This window comes from Podospora pseudoanserina, chromosome 3, assembly GCF_035222485.1.
Source record: "Podospora pseudoanserina strain CBS 124.78 chromosome 3, whole genome shotgun sequence".
NCBI classification, from domain to species: domain Eukaryota; kingdom Fungi; phylum Ascomycota; class Sordariomycetes; order Sordariales; family Podosporaceae; genus Podospora; species Podospora pseudoanserina.
The window spans coordinates 1,973,081-1,986,321 of NC_085922.1; the positions used below are offsets into that span (position 1 = coordinate 1,973,081).

The window sequence follows — 13,241 nt, forward strand, 5'->3', positions numbered from 1 at the left end:
ATAATATATCACCGAAAACGGTACAGATATAGGATAGACCCGCAAAACAAAACGGTCACTCGTCGCTTGGGTTGAACCATGCAAGCTCTCGATGGCACAGCGGACGGGAGCACGCCCGACCGCCCACCACGTCCATGCATCCAGACCGCATTTGTTGCGCGTAGGTGCAGTCTACAACCGAGCGGATGCGACGCTGTCAACCTAATCAAAATAAGGTGTGGACATTCTTGCTTTCTCAAGCGTCTATCGATGGCGAAGGGGGATGGGAATTAATATTGCGACGTTGGGGAAACTGTCCACTGTCAACGTGATAGGCGGCACTGGTTGGCCAGAGTTTGAAATCGTCAACTTGAGATTCGTCGAGAGCCAACGATTGGAAGTTGGGTACAACTACCGATGTAGCCACATGGACGGGAGTGCAGCAGTTAATTTCTCCCTTCCTTCAGGCTATTTCCCCCAAGACACTGTGCATGATCATGGTTCTGGATCGTGCAAAAAAAAAAAAAAAAAAAAAAAAAAAGCCAAATAGAATTGCACAAAACTATGCAGCACTCCCTACATAATGCACCTAGCATGGAAGCGACAGTCAAAACCGCATTTAAAAAGATGGGGGACAGAATACGTACCTGCCCTTTCCAAAAGATCGAGAACAACGTTAGAGGGCGAGGCGTGTTCCTTCTGTGCATGGCGTTGGAGTAAGCTACCCAAAAGGGAAGGTGGTACCAATGAGGGAGTGATGGATGGGAAGGGATATCTTGCTCCTCCCCGATGGAACGAACACGCAGCAAGCAGCACGACACGACCCTAGGTAGTTTGCTCCACTCCTCCCTCCCTCCTTCGGTGTTTGGGGGCGACCATTTAGCATTCCAGCAATGGCGGTATCACCAATCGCTCGGGATTTTGGAGCCTCCAAGCAATTCGTATAATCGTATCCTTGATCTCGGACTGTTGGATAAAGATGTCGGTGAGGAGACAGAGAAAAAAATGGAGTCACATGTCGGCCGAGTTTTGGGAAGGAGGAATGGAATGTTGTGGTGAGGAGGTTCTTGGCTTTGTCTTGACGGCTTCCTTACTTGGACGTTGGCCCCTTTTGCGCACCTCTACGGATAGGTGGCAGGAGCGAGAGAAACTGGGAGGTGGAAAGCGGACTTGTACATTGGCAGATGCAAGTTGGTAATTAAAATGCTGTTGCTGTCTCGTACCCAATAAAGGGGAACTGCAACCTTCCAAAATATATCAACCCAAACAGATCATGTGAATCTTGGTCCCTGTGCTTATTCGATGGTAGTAAGATGTGCTGTTACGAGCCGTACCTGCTTTGATTACCATTCTTTTCCTTCCCTTCTAGAAGTATTCTATGCAAACCACTCACTGGCGGCTACTACCTGCCCTTTTATCTCTTCTTGAAAATGTTCCTTTCCCTTGGAGGTAAAAGTGGGTGTCGATCAGCTGTTCCCGAGTTTGTTGGCAGGTTGCTGACGGGAACAGCCCGGGATCTTCCTTTATTAATTCATGGTGTGTTGAAAGATCTGGCACCCGAACCCGAGGATCTGGATCTTGGATCTGGGGATGTGCTGGATGTACAATGTAGGGACGGGGCAGGGACGATGGCGAAAGGGCGCGGGTTTGAAACACGTCTTTGTCGGTTCACCTTCCCTTAGGGGCACCGTTCACGAGAACGTGTGGGAAATAAAGTGACATGAGGGCAAGGGATCAGCCCACTTGCTCTTAGAGGTATTCTTCTCTGGAAAGCAACCCACTTGCCTTTAGAGGCACAAAAAAATGGATCTTTTGGAGGTTTGAGATTCAAACCGAGAAACATGAGATCGCGCTTAGCTTCGGAGATATCTTGCTGCAATGCACTTGTCCTGCGTTCTCCAGATTTTTGGTAGCGAGCATCGGACGGTGGACATCTGTTTTGCGCGGCTATGATCCAAGGGGATAGGAGACGTTCGAGGTGACCCAAGGCTGAGACTAGCCTGGATGTTTGACCGAGAGGAACCGATTTCATGCATGAAAGACTACGGTAGGAATGCCTAGATGTAAGAGACCACTTTCCTGCATAGAAGGCGACGGTACGAGAGCCTAGAAACAAGAGAAAGGTACGGTATCCTTGGTGCCTGACTAAGGCAGGTGAAGGAGGGTTGTCACGTTGGCGATGCAACTGGGTAAGACTGCTGATTTGTATGATGGTGGTTCAAGGGGCGGTGTGCGTATGTTAGGAGCATTCTTGGTTAATATGTTTGAACTTGTGGACTTCATAGGTATTTGTGAAGTGCCCAGGTAGGTAGGCAATATGATGATAGCAGATACGTAAAGCTTGACCGCTGAGTATGACCAAGCTTCAACACATACAGGAAGTATCGAAGCACCCGACAAATAAAACTACCTGTAAAGAAGGAAACATCTGGAGACAACGAAATTAGATCTTTCAGGCCCAATTGATCATATCCTACCCCAGCATCAAGTGCATCTTCTTCCGGTCCTGTGCTTCCCATATACTCTTCACCACTCGTCCCAGTCCTCTCCGATAGGCAATGTCACCTCTCCACTCTACCCACATCACCCAATAAAACTGGTACCATGGAACCCCTTTAGGTCTCTCGGGGTGGTTAGCATCTTTAAAATAGTGGAAAAAAGGAACCTCCGTGGGTTCCCAAATTTCTCCTCTAGCCACCTCTACCAACGTTAAAGAATTCCCAGTCAAATCCAAGTTCACCGTATCAGATGTCTCGGACGGCGAAAGTGGATCTGGATTCAGGGTCAAAAAACCTGCCCAGGTGCCTATTGAGTCACGTAAACTTATACATTGTGCAAGGTACTCCGGCTCCGAATCTATCAGTTCCTCCGCTGCAAGCAGGGTTGCAGAACGGGTGTAGCAAGAGATCCAAGGGGCTATGGTCATGCCAGGAACTTCAGAATCGCCCTTCCCTTGTAGGTGAATCGGGTGGAAGAGACATCGCAGCGATCGGGACTCGTCGTGGTAGTTATATACCCAATTCGGACCCCGGGAGCTCGTCCACGGACGGCGTGTCCACCCAGGAGGGCATCGCGTCTTATCTGAATCAAAATATTTCTCCTTCAAGGCGTAAAATCTGTCCTTGATTTCAATTCCCGGACCGTCGCTTGTGGTGTGATAGGACCACTCGACTATGGGGAAAATTCTCTCGTGGAAGCATTGTTCTCCCCTCCAGGACCTGAGATTCGTTCCAACTGGCCTCCAGGTGTCCGCTACCCTCCAAATCTTTAGATCCAAGCTGCCTTTCCATGCGGCCCAGCTCCAACTCGGAACACAGGATGCTTTTGGTATCCCTCCTGGCCAGCGAAGGACAATGTCTTTCGAGAAAGGGAACCATAAAAGTCCAGCATAGAAGAAGTCTGCTGGGAGTCCAGAAATTAGTCCGCCCTGAAACGAGGAAAGAAGTGCTGTTGCGATTCCAGAAAATGCTCTTAAAGAATCTTCTGGTAGGGTGAAACTTCGCCTATTGTAATTTTCGATGATTTTTGCTAGTTTCGGGATGTTGGGGGAAACATTGTAGATTTCCGGATAGATACTGCGCTGATAGGGATATCGTTTAGGTGACGGCATCTGTATTGTGATATCGGGCAACCTAATATCCTCTCGCCATTGGGCGGACATACAGGTCCAATGGGCCGGGCCATGTTCACGAAGAACCAATTGTCTTCTGGAGAACAACTCTTCCTGAAATGTCCATCCTCTGGTAAACCACGCCCCCCTGTTTTGATCATCTTTCCAGTCTCTATACTGTATATTTATAACGGTCGAAGAAGGCCCGAGACGCCAAGTGTGCTGTTGAACCTTACGTTGTTGTGATATACCAAAAAGCCCTGGCAGCCCACTATCTGCATTCGTTGCACTGCGAGCGATTATCGTGAATGTAGCATTGGCATATATTCCGGACATGTTTTGGACGTCTTGGTGTTTCTGCTTGTCATCATCCTGGACAATACAGAGAGCATCCACCCAAAGAAACTTTTCGCCAGCCATCTCAACCACAGCCATTGCGTGGGTGATTGTTTTTGCCAAAGGCACGAATGAGAGGGCATTTGGTTGCTGCAGCCTCTCAAGATTGTCCATTGCCGTAGTGAATTGTTTGGTGTCGCCCCATACATAGCTTAGACACACATAACTATCGGTCGGTTGAGCTGGAACAAGACATTGACGCACAATGTCAACCAGCCATGCTGGACGGATGGAAGCAAGGGCTGGCAATATCACACTGGAAGGCTTGCAGTGCTGATGGTGTTGGTCGCAATCAGTTTTCCAACGACGAAACAAACTTGAATCGGTCCAGTGTGCATGTATAAGCCTTCCATATCTGTCTAGATTGTCGCTCGGGTGTGAAGGGAGGAGAACAAAACTGTAGCTTCTCAAAGTGCCGTCAACCAGATTACCGGTCTGTCCCAACATGGCCTCTATTCTGCATTCCCGGTTGTCGTCCCAATGGTAACGCACAAGTCTAACAAGTGTGTCTGCTGCAATCGGCACTGGAAATCTGAAACGAAGAGCCCGCCCATTTTGAAAAAGCAAAATGTCCTTGTGCTGTTGGCATTTTGAGTCCACCATGACCTCTTTCCAGGTACCCAACACCTCTTCGAGACGTTTCTTACTTCTAGAAGGCGTGAAAGCAAGGATGATTTTCTGACATATCGAACATGATCGTTTCTGTCTCGGAATTGTTAAATCCACGACAAATACCCTATATCATATCGCTTAGATCGAGACGAAATTATACTCACACTCGCTCCAATTTGTCTGGTAGTCTTTCCTTGTCTTTTGGTCTTGCGACTTTTAGCCATGTTGAAGGGCCGCTTGCGATGATCCTGCCTTACTAAGTGGAGTGCTGAAGCTATTCGTTGTGAGGGATCCCAGGGTGTTTTGAAAGTTCGGGTGCCTCTGTAAAAGGTGAATGCATGCAAGGTTGGAGATTCTTCTGACTGACTCCTGCCCTCTTGCCCCGCTCCGTCTCTGCCTGGTTGTTGCTGCCTGATTTCAGTAGCACCTCTTGGCATGTGTGACAACGACAACGTTACATAAGCCAGCCTCGTGAGGTTCTTCAAGTCTAGGTCGTCACTGCCCCTCTGGCTGACCTTTGGCGACCCGGCACGCCTCCTCCATGTCAGATGGGTTGTCACACCACCTGGCCTGGCCCACCAGACAGGCTTGTCAGACCGATGAAACAGAGAAATGTCAGACCGCTGTGGTTGTGAGCTCACGGCCATGTAAGTTATCAGCGATTAAAAGAGCGATTTCCTCTTTTTCAGATTGCTGGCCATTGCCAGTATAAAAGTCTTGACAGTATGATCGTCTTTCAGACAGCGCAGTCTTCCTAACAGGGCAGCCGATTTCCCCAGTGACACACCTTTGAGCTTCTCCTTGCTGACAATGTAAGAAGCTTGGCTGGTCCTGAATTTCGATCGCTCATCCATGCATTTGAGCCATTGCCATCGTCGACAGGGCCTCAGGCGTTGTGGTGGCTATGGAGCTCCTGCCCCAGCTCCCACGCCTATCACTGACGAGCAAGCTCAAGAGCTTGCTGGAATCGAAGCCAGGTTGACCGACAGATCCGTTCAGGAAACCTGCACCGTGCGGCAGTCTGACCGCGCCAACACTTGGAAAGACAGCGGAGCGGCTGCCTTCCTGTGAGTTCCTACTCTTCCCTGAAATGCCACCCGAAGTTGTCCAACACCTAGCGAAACAGAACCGGGTACCTCAAAACCCAAGGCCAAAAGAACTGGCTACAACGTATGGATGGCAACACTACCGGGTCCGGCAACCAAGAAGGCGTCAGGGACTGCCGAACCCAAGGACACGAATGCAAAAACCCCACTCTCACCCTCTGTCCAACATACACCCCCACGGGGTTCTTTTGAACTCGTCGAGCGTCCTCCAACTTTCACTTAGCACTGGATAACATGCATGAAGCCCTCCAAGACTCCACCATCCAAAGCTCCCTTCAGATCGGCCAGATGGTTTGGGATTTCGCTTACGAGTCCCTCAACTTCGAATCCGGCCCAGATGTAGGCATGATTCTGGCTATTATCAGCTCCGCCTTTGGAATAATTGGCGGCCTTGCCTCTCCCATAAGGGGTGTAGCTGGCCTCTTTGGCACCTTTGGCTTAACAGGTGCCAGAGCAGCCAAAGTGGCGACTTTTTAGTCGCCACTTTGGCTGGGTCGACTAACTTGGGAGCGGGAGTGACAACATGGTCGGGGCAACGTGCCTTGAGGATGAGGAGCCAGATACAGAGTCAGTGACTGTGGGTGTTGCGACTAGGTTGGCTCAGGTCTTTGGGTTCTTCACAGAGGCAATCGAGGATATGCGTCTTACAATCTTTAACGGTGAGGAGAAGCCCAATGGGAAGAGCTTGACCTTTCATGATATTGGGCCGATTGCACCGTTTGGGGAGAATGAGAACACTAATGGTATTGGGATTGATCTTGATGCTAACCCTGATGTGTTACCGCCTCCCCGGTGGCGCAGTTCTTTGGGGGTGGGAGGTGGTTGTTGGATGAGGGGGTTGGGCAGACGGAGTTTAACCAGCGGTTTTGGGAGGTTCTTGGTCTTGTTCTTGGTTCCCTTTAGGGCTTTTTCGTAAGTTTGATTTGCTGACATGCCTATTCCAACAGAAAAAGTCCCTCATCGCTGGTCTTTTAGAAGATATCAGGGCCTTCATCATGCGCGACTCCTCCAGCGAAGGCCGAGACCGCTGGTGCAACAAGGCCGGTGCTCTTGATATCGACGGTGAATGCTGTTCATTCTCCAGGCTGACCCCAAAGATCCACACCTCACCCGCGAGATTGAAGATACAGCTATGAACTCGTTTGCTAACTACGATATCAATATTGAACACGTCTACCGCAACGCTATTGCCTGCCAGGATAAGCTGGGTGATGGCCAGTTTGATGAGTGGAACTCAGTCTTCAATAACATGGGGACTGGTTTTCTTCAGGCCCCGCCAATGGATGAGAATGGGTATCCTGAATGCTTCTGGGGTTCGTTGCCTGTGTTCAGTGTGACGGATGCCTCGAGGGAGAACGCGCTGGCTGCTTTGGCTGTTGAGGCTGCGACGGATGGGATTTGTGTGTCGACTGCGTTCCCTGGGCCTTTCAAGAGTGATCTTATCAAGGCGCCGGAGTACCTTGGGGTGAATGACTGTCCTGTGAGTATCACTTTCTTTCTTCGCGATGGATGGAACTGACGATGGGGTTGAAAATAGTATATCAGCGGCATATGAGAAGGTAATAATTTGGGTAGGTAGTATTGATCTTTCATGTTCTTCTTCTGCCTCTCGTTTGATTTTGTATTGGCCTACATTATCCTCTTTCGTTTTTACACCTATTAACAATTCTTCGTCTTCTATACCATGGCTGATCCGAATGCCTGCTGGGAAGACCACGAGACGTTGCAAATGACAAAAATGGTGTCCAGCCATTCTGACGGGAAGAGCTCGTATAGGACACTAGCCAAGAGAAATATATGAAGATATCGTCACATTGGAAGGCCAATCCAAGGGTCTGCAGGGTCTTCCAAGATGTGGACAGACCTGGAAATAGATTCATGCTCGAGGGCAGTGCCGCGTGTTCGACGGCGATCTCTCTTGTTCGTCCCTGCATGTTGCAACCAAGTTTCATAGGTTGGCTGTTGCATGGAGCTTTGTGCATGGCTCGGTCCGGAGAGGGTGGTGGTTCGGCTGTGTGTGGTGTGGGTGACCAGCAGTGACGTCAGGGGGTATGACACAACACAGCTCGCTCCAAGGACCACAAGCAACAAGACAGCTTGTGAAACGCGCCGACCGGGCGCTGCACAACGACAAGCGATGCCTGCAAAGCGAGAGAGGATGGTTAAAATTTCCTGTTTTCTGGGCAGGATTGGGTCACAGGTAGAAATAATGATATAAGTTAGGTTTTCCCCCCTTTGTCCGCTGCAGCTGGACCGTTCCGTCTTTCCTGTTCACTGGTTCAGCAATATATGAAGCTGCGGTGACAATAAGCATATCACGATCGATACAACCTGCTGCAAGCAAGTCAATTTACACAAACATACCTAACCCTTACCCCTATTTCTGATCAACAACGCCGCAATGCCTACCGTCCTAGGCCTCACCAATGACCAAAAGGAGAAGCCCAAAATTGGCGCTGCTCAAGCACCCAAGGGCTACCACGACGGCTCTCTCGTCCTTTCGGAGAACAAGAACCAGCGCCTCGATACCATCTCCAAGCGCAACTATGCCGCCGCCCACGAGATGGAGACTCTTCTTTGGAGAGCCATCTGCGACGACCCAGAGCAGGCCAAGGAGTACATCGCCGATGACTGCGTGATGGTCAACCCTATCTTTCACCCTGATCACTCTTCCAAGCCGGTAAACAAGGAGTCCGAGCCGAGTATCAGCGATCTACTGGAGAATGCTGGGAAGTTTACTGGATTCCGGTTCCATGACGGAGGCCCGCTTGTGGTCGAGGCGGGGTTGATGGCTGTTTCGACGGTGTACAAGTTGAGTTTGTACAAGCAGAGCCGGAAGGGAGGCATCAGGGAGATTTCGGCGAGTGGAAGCAGCAGTTGGAGGCAGACTGCGGGAGCGGATTGGGTGTTGGTTGCTTGGCATGTTGCTTATGCCGAGGATGAGGACGAGGAGGATGATGAGGAGTAGAGGATGAGTGAGGGTTGAGAGGGTTGTGGGTTTCTTGGTTTTTGGTAATTACGGTTTCGATGTATTATATGTAATTGTTGTAATTTTGATGAGACCTTGTTGAACCCTACCATGAACGAGAAACATATATGTGGCATTTGAAGAGGCATTTTACCGACGGAATGCACAGAGACGCGCAAGATTTTGCCAGCTTGGGTTGTTCAGTGTTGGCTGCCTTGGAGGATGACGAGGCCTTCTCCAACTGCATCAATAACCCTGCTCACAGTTCGCCCCCCGCACTTTGGAGCTCCCCGTGGCTGGCGTGGCTTTCTTCAACATCGGGACTGAAGAAGTGGGTGGCTGGAGATGACTTTCTGAGAGCATTGCAAAAGGCCACCTTCGAATACTTATATGTTGAATAGCGGTATTATACACTCCTGGAGTCTTTTTGCTCTACACTCGAGGCCTGTGATACTGAGCTGAGTGCCCCTCGGCGGCGCTGTCCACAAGCTCCATCCTTGGCTCAACTCCAATTGCAATGACGCAAGTGGTCGCGACGGTTCTCCCAGCTACCCGACGACAAGCTTCCCTCGAACGCTGAGCCCTGCGAACTGGTGTTCAGTTTACTTTATACATCCATCCACAACCGATTCCCTATCGTATATATCAATTCTTCTTGCGCACAAGACCATCCATTTGTTGCCACTGCCAACATCGTCTCGCACAACTGAGCGAGGCGGACTTGCTGTGGGACCGGGCTGCCTCTGGATCCCGATTTATCCGTTGATACCCTTCAAGGTTGCCATTCACAAAACCACAATATCTTACAGTTCAAGGACACCGAGCGCGTTACTCCCAGTCCGCTCTCGGAAGTCCTGCCACCAACACCGTTCCATCCACCTCCAAGATGGTTTCTCGAAAACCGCTTCCTCGAAATGCGACATTCGACCCCGCCGTACCATCACATGCTCGATCGCCAGAACCAAAGCCCGAAGCACAACAAGAATTCGTATTACCGCCCTTTGAATCCACTGGTGGATTCTGGGACGATACCTCGAACAACATAAACCAGAATCAAAACACCGACGCTGCACAAGACATGTCGAACTCGCACCAGCCAGGCCAGGCTGCTGGCAACTATGCGGGCTTGGAGGAGGAGAATGTCTGGGCTAATAATAATAGCTCTTCCAACCTCGATCGAGTCCCGACAGTTTTGAGGCCCGGAAGCAGCCATCGAATGGACAACACGGGATCTCTGGGAAAAGTGGCGGAGAGGACAGACGCGGGGTTAGATGTCACACGGGTGCCGACCATCCTGAGGCCCGCTGGCGGGCCGTCCAGTCGAGAGACCAACCCATTCAAAAGAAAGATGCATAACCAGGATGGATCAGCGAATCCTGCGTCAACATCCTCCACCACTCCTCTCCCAGAATCCCTGACTGGGGCATTTTCAGACCTAGCCGTTGGAGATACGACCAAGAACCCGTGGCAACCAGCGCTTAGCGATAGCAGCGCACTTGGCCAACGGCCGTCGTATCAGTTACCAGAGCCGTCGCCAGGGATGGAGGACGGCTGGAAGGGCTCGGAGCCACCGCGCCCATCGACATCTACGCCACCCAGGCTCTTGTCACTCCCTTCGGAGGAGGGCTCCGCGGGCTGGGAGAACGAAAGGGACAAGCCCCCTAACATCCAGTTAGGGTTCACAGCGGAGGAGGACGAGGTTCTTGGTGATTCCCACGCCTGGGATGACCTTGGCACTGTCAACAAGGGGAATGGTACAGCCGCCGTGCCCGCTGTTCCTGATAAGGGCGGTTCAGACGACGAGTGGAATTTGATAGACGTGGATCCTCCTCGCTCTAGTCAGCCCAATGTCCAACAAAGTCCCTCTAATTCTAAGCCAAGCCCACCTCGGAGAAGGGATACATGGGAAGACTTTGATGAAGAAAAGGATACTCCCCAGCCGAGCACCTCACAACAGGTAGCAGCGCCCGTAACGAAAGACCAACCGCCGCCTCAGGGGAAAGCTCCTGAACTTCCTGCAAGGACTGAACTTCCACCACGAACAGAGCTTCCTCGACGAACATTAAGCGAGCAACCGCCGCCACAACCTCCCCGCCCTGTGGACAAGAACGAAACATACCACATCAAGAACATCAACTGGTTTGATATAACGGCTGCCAAAAACCCGAGATCGACGCCTATTCTTGTTCAGAATGCCAACGGCCCCTGCCCTCTTGTTGCTCTTGTTAACGCCCTTACACTTACCACGCCGGCTGATAAGAACACGGCGCTGGTTGATACGCTAAAGACACGAGAACAAGTCAGCCTGGGTTTGCTACTTGATGCTGTGTTCGATGAGTTAATGTCCGAGAGGCGTCTTGATCCAAATGTTCCCCTACCGGATATCACCCAACTTTACAGCTTTCTCCAGGGACTGCACACTGGCATGAACGTCAATCCTCGGTTTATTCCAACAGAGTCTATCTTGCAATCTTTCAAGAGCACGTCGCTTACTCACATTCACCCGAGTCAACGCGGCGAGATGTCTATACCTGGAACTTTTGAGCATACCAAGGAGATGACACTGTACTCGACCTTTTCGATACCGCTGATTCACGGCTGGCTGCCTCGTCCGGACGATATTGTTTACCAATCCTTTGCGCGGCAGGCGGCTTCATATGAAGATGTCCAGAATCTACTTTTCCGGGAAGAGGAGCTAGACGATAAACTAAGTAGCAGCCACCACGAGGGGTTGACCGAAGAGGAGCAGCAACTGTACCAAGACATTCTTTCGATCAAGTCGTTTTTGCACAGCTCTGCCACGCAGCTTACCAACTTTGGTTTGGAGGTTATCAAGAAGTCGATGAAGCCAGGATCAGTTGCTATCTTGTTCAGAAACGATCATTTCGCCACTCTGTACCGACATCCTCAGACGCTGGAGCTTCTCACGCTGGTTACCGATGCAGGATATGCAGGTCACGCCGAGGTTGTGTGGGAATCTCTCGTCGACACCACCGGCGAAAAGGCCGAGTTCTTTTCAGGAGACTTCCGTGTTGTAGGTGGCGCTTCACATACTTCATCGACGCCCGCTGCTAGAACTCAAGGGTCTGGCAGCTGGGCTGATGTGGCCTCCAGCTCTGGCAACAGACGAAGCAGAGAACAGGGCCGTGGTGGCCGAAGCAGTTCTAGTGAGGCTCCAACCTCGCCAACAACCGAACAAGAGGACCGAGACTTTGCCATGGCGCTCCAACTCCAAGAGGAAGAGGACAACCGTCATCGTCAAGAGGAAGACCGCCGTCGTAGAGAAGCCAGGTTGTCAGAGCAGTACATTGAACAGCAGGGACGGGCAGCTCAAGCGCATAACAGCCGTGGTGGGGCCGGCTCAGGCCGAGGAGGCAGCCACGCTGCGTCTCGTAGTACGAGCTCGTTGGGATCCTCGGGTACCGCCAACACCGGCCGTCGTGCCCCAAGCGGAATCCGCGTCACTTCATCCACTCCTACAGTAGCTTCCTCGAACAACAGTGCTACGCCCAATCGTTCTCGGCCATCCACGCAAACAGTTAGATCGCTGATTCCGCCTGTTCAGCCGGCGGCCGCGGCGAATAGAGACCCGGAGGCTGGGTTGGATGATGCTCCTCCTAGTTATGAGCAAGCATCTCAACAGGCGGCGTACGAGCCGCCGACTGGTCATCCGGCACACCCCGCTAGTAGCCCGACCGCGGCGACGTCACAGCCGGCGTCTACTCCCGGGGGAACGCAAAGGCCAAGCACGGGCGCTTCTCAGCCCTCGCCGAGGGTTAATAATGCCCCTAGAACGAGTGGGAGTCATGGGTATCCGGGAGCTGGAGGTGCTGGACCGGGGAGGCAAGGGTTGAGACAGGGGGTTCCAGTTGTGCCTGCTAATGGACGGCCTGGGGTGGGAGAGGAGAGGGAGAAGTGTGTGGTGATGTAGAGTGTTTTGTTTCAAAAAGCTGCTTTTCGGCTTTGCTGATGGGCGTGGTATATCGGCTGGGATTTTTGGGATGGGTTCAGATTCATGATTTGATAAGTTTTGGCGATGGGTATGGTTATAGGGAGATGAGAGTGGTGATCACAGTACACGAGAAAATACCGAGCTTCATGTGGTGGAGGGTAGATTATTGGGGTAATGGAAGGAGTGGACTCGAGGAAGGGACCTTACTATAGTGTATATGACGATGTGGCGCTTTGCATTTTTAGTGGTTCATGTGGTGAAGAGTGTTCGTCTGGAATTATTAGATGCTGTTTGGTGTTGTCCAATTGTGATGTTTGGAGGTTTGAGGCTGATTAGTGGACACATTAGTTTTGCTTTTTGTGAGTGTTGGTTGAGATTGTTGAAAAAGAACTGCTGGAGAGTAGCAGATGAGTAGACAAATCCATCATTTACGACATTTTCATGTAAATGGCCACAACAACCAAGTCACACAGAGTACCTGCATGGTTCCGTATGACAAAAACCATCGTGATCTGATGTTGGTGTTGAGATGGGATAATTGCCCGCTGGCCAATCAGAGCAGCGGAACCCGGTGCTTGCACCCCTGCAAATTCTAGTTGCCGTGGCTGTTGTTGGTGA

At 51.1% G+C, this 13,241-nt stretch overlaps 5 protein-coding genes across 5 annotated transcripts; 4 read left to right on the plus strand and 1 right to left on the minus strand.

The window, feature by feature from the left end:
• Positions 1-2,452: 2,452 nt before the first annotated feature.
• On the minus strand, positions 2,453-4,965 carry QC764_305700 (uncharacterized protein; the record flags this gene model as incomplete). Its single annotated transcript, XM_062945677.1, has 2 exons — positions 4,762-4,965; positions 2,453-4,687 (listed from the first exon to the last, which is right to left on the minus strand). Exons 1-2 carry the CDS (start codon positions 4,819-4,821, stop codon positions 2,453-2,455), a joined length of 2,295 nt encoding a protein of 764 aa, XP_062801698.1. The 5' UTR covers positions 4,822-4,965.
• Positions 4,966-5,449: 484 nt separating this feature from the next.
• QC764_0053120 (uncharacterized protein) lies at positions 5,450-6,180 on the plus strand (the record flags this gene model as incomplete). The annotated part of the gene is made up of 3 exons (XM_062940444.1): positions 5,450-5,664; positions 5,724-5,863; positions 5,927-6,180. 3 exons carry the CDS (start codon positions 5,450-5,452, stop codon positions 6,178-6,180), a joined length of 609 nt encoding a protein of 202 aa, XP_062801699.1.
• Positions 6,181-6,226: 46 nt separating this feature from the next.
• On the plus strand, positions 6,227-7,258 carry QC764_305705 (uncharacterized protein; the record flags this gene model as incomplete). The annotated part of the gene is made up of 4 exons (XM_062945678.1): positions 6,227-6,615; positions 6,689-6,765; positions 6,801-7,183; positions 7,241-7,258. 4 exons carry the CDS (start codon positions 6,227-6,229, stop codon positions 7,256-7,258), a joined length of 867 nt encoding a protein of 288 aa, XP_062801700.1.
• Positions 7,259-8,104: 846 nt separating this feature from the next.
• Positions 8,105-8,671, plus strand: QC764_305710 (uncharacterized protein; the record flags this gene model as incomplete). The annotated part of the gene is made up of 1 exon (XM_062945679.1): positions 8,105-8,671. The coding sequence occupies one exon, from the start codon at positions 8,105-8,107 to the stop codon at positions 8,669-8,671; it is 567 nt and encodes a 188-aa protein (XP_062801701.1).
• Positions 8,672-9,557: 886 nt separating this feature from the next.
• Positions 9,558-12,602, plus strand: QC764_305720 (uncharacterized protein; the record flags this gene model as incomplete). The annotated part of the gene is made up of 1 exon (XM_062945680.1): positions 9,558-12,602. The coding sequence occupies one exon, from the start codon at positions 9,558-9,560 to the stop codon at positions 12,600-12,602; it is 3,045 nt and encodes a 1,014-aa protein (XP_062801702.1).
• Between the last annotated feature and the right edge of the window lie 639 nt (positions 12,603-13,241).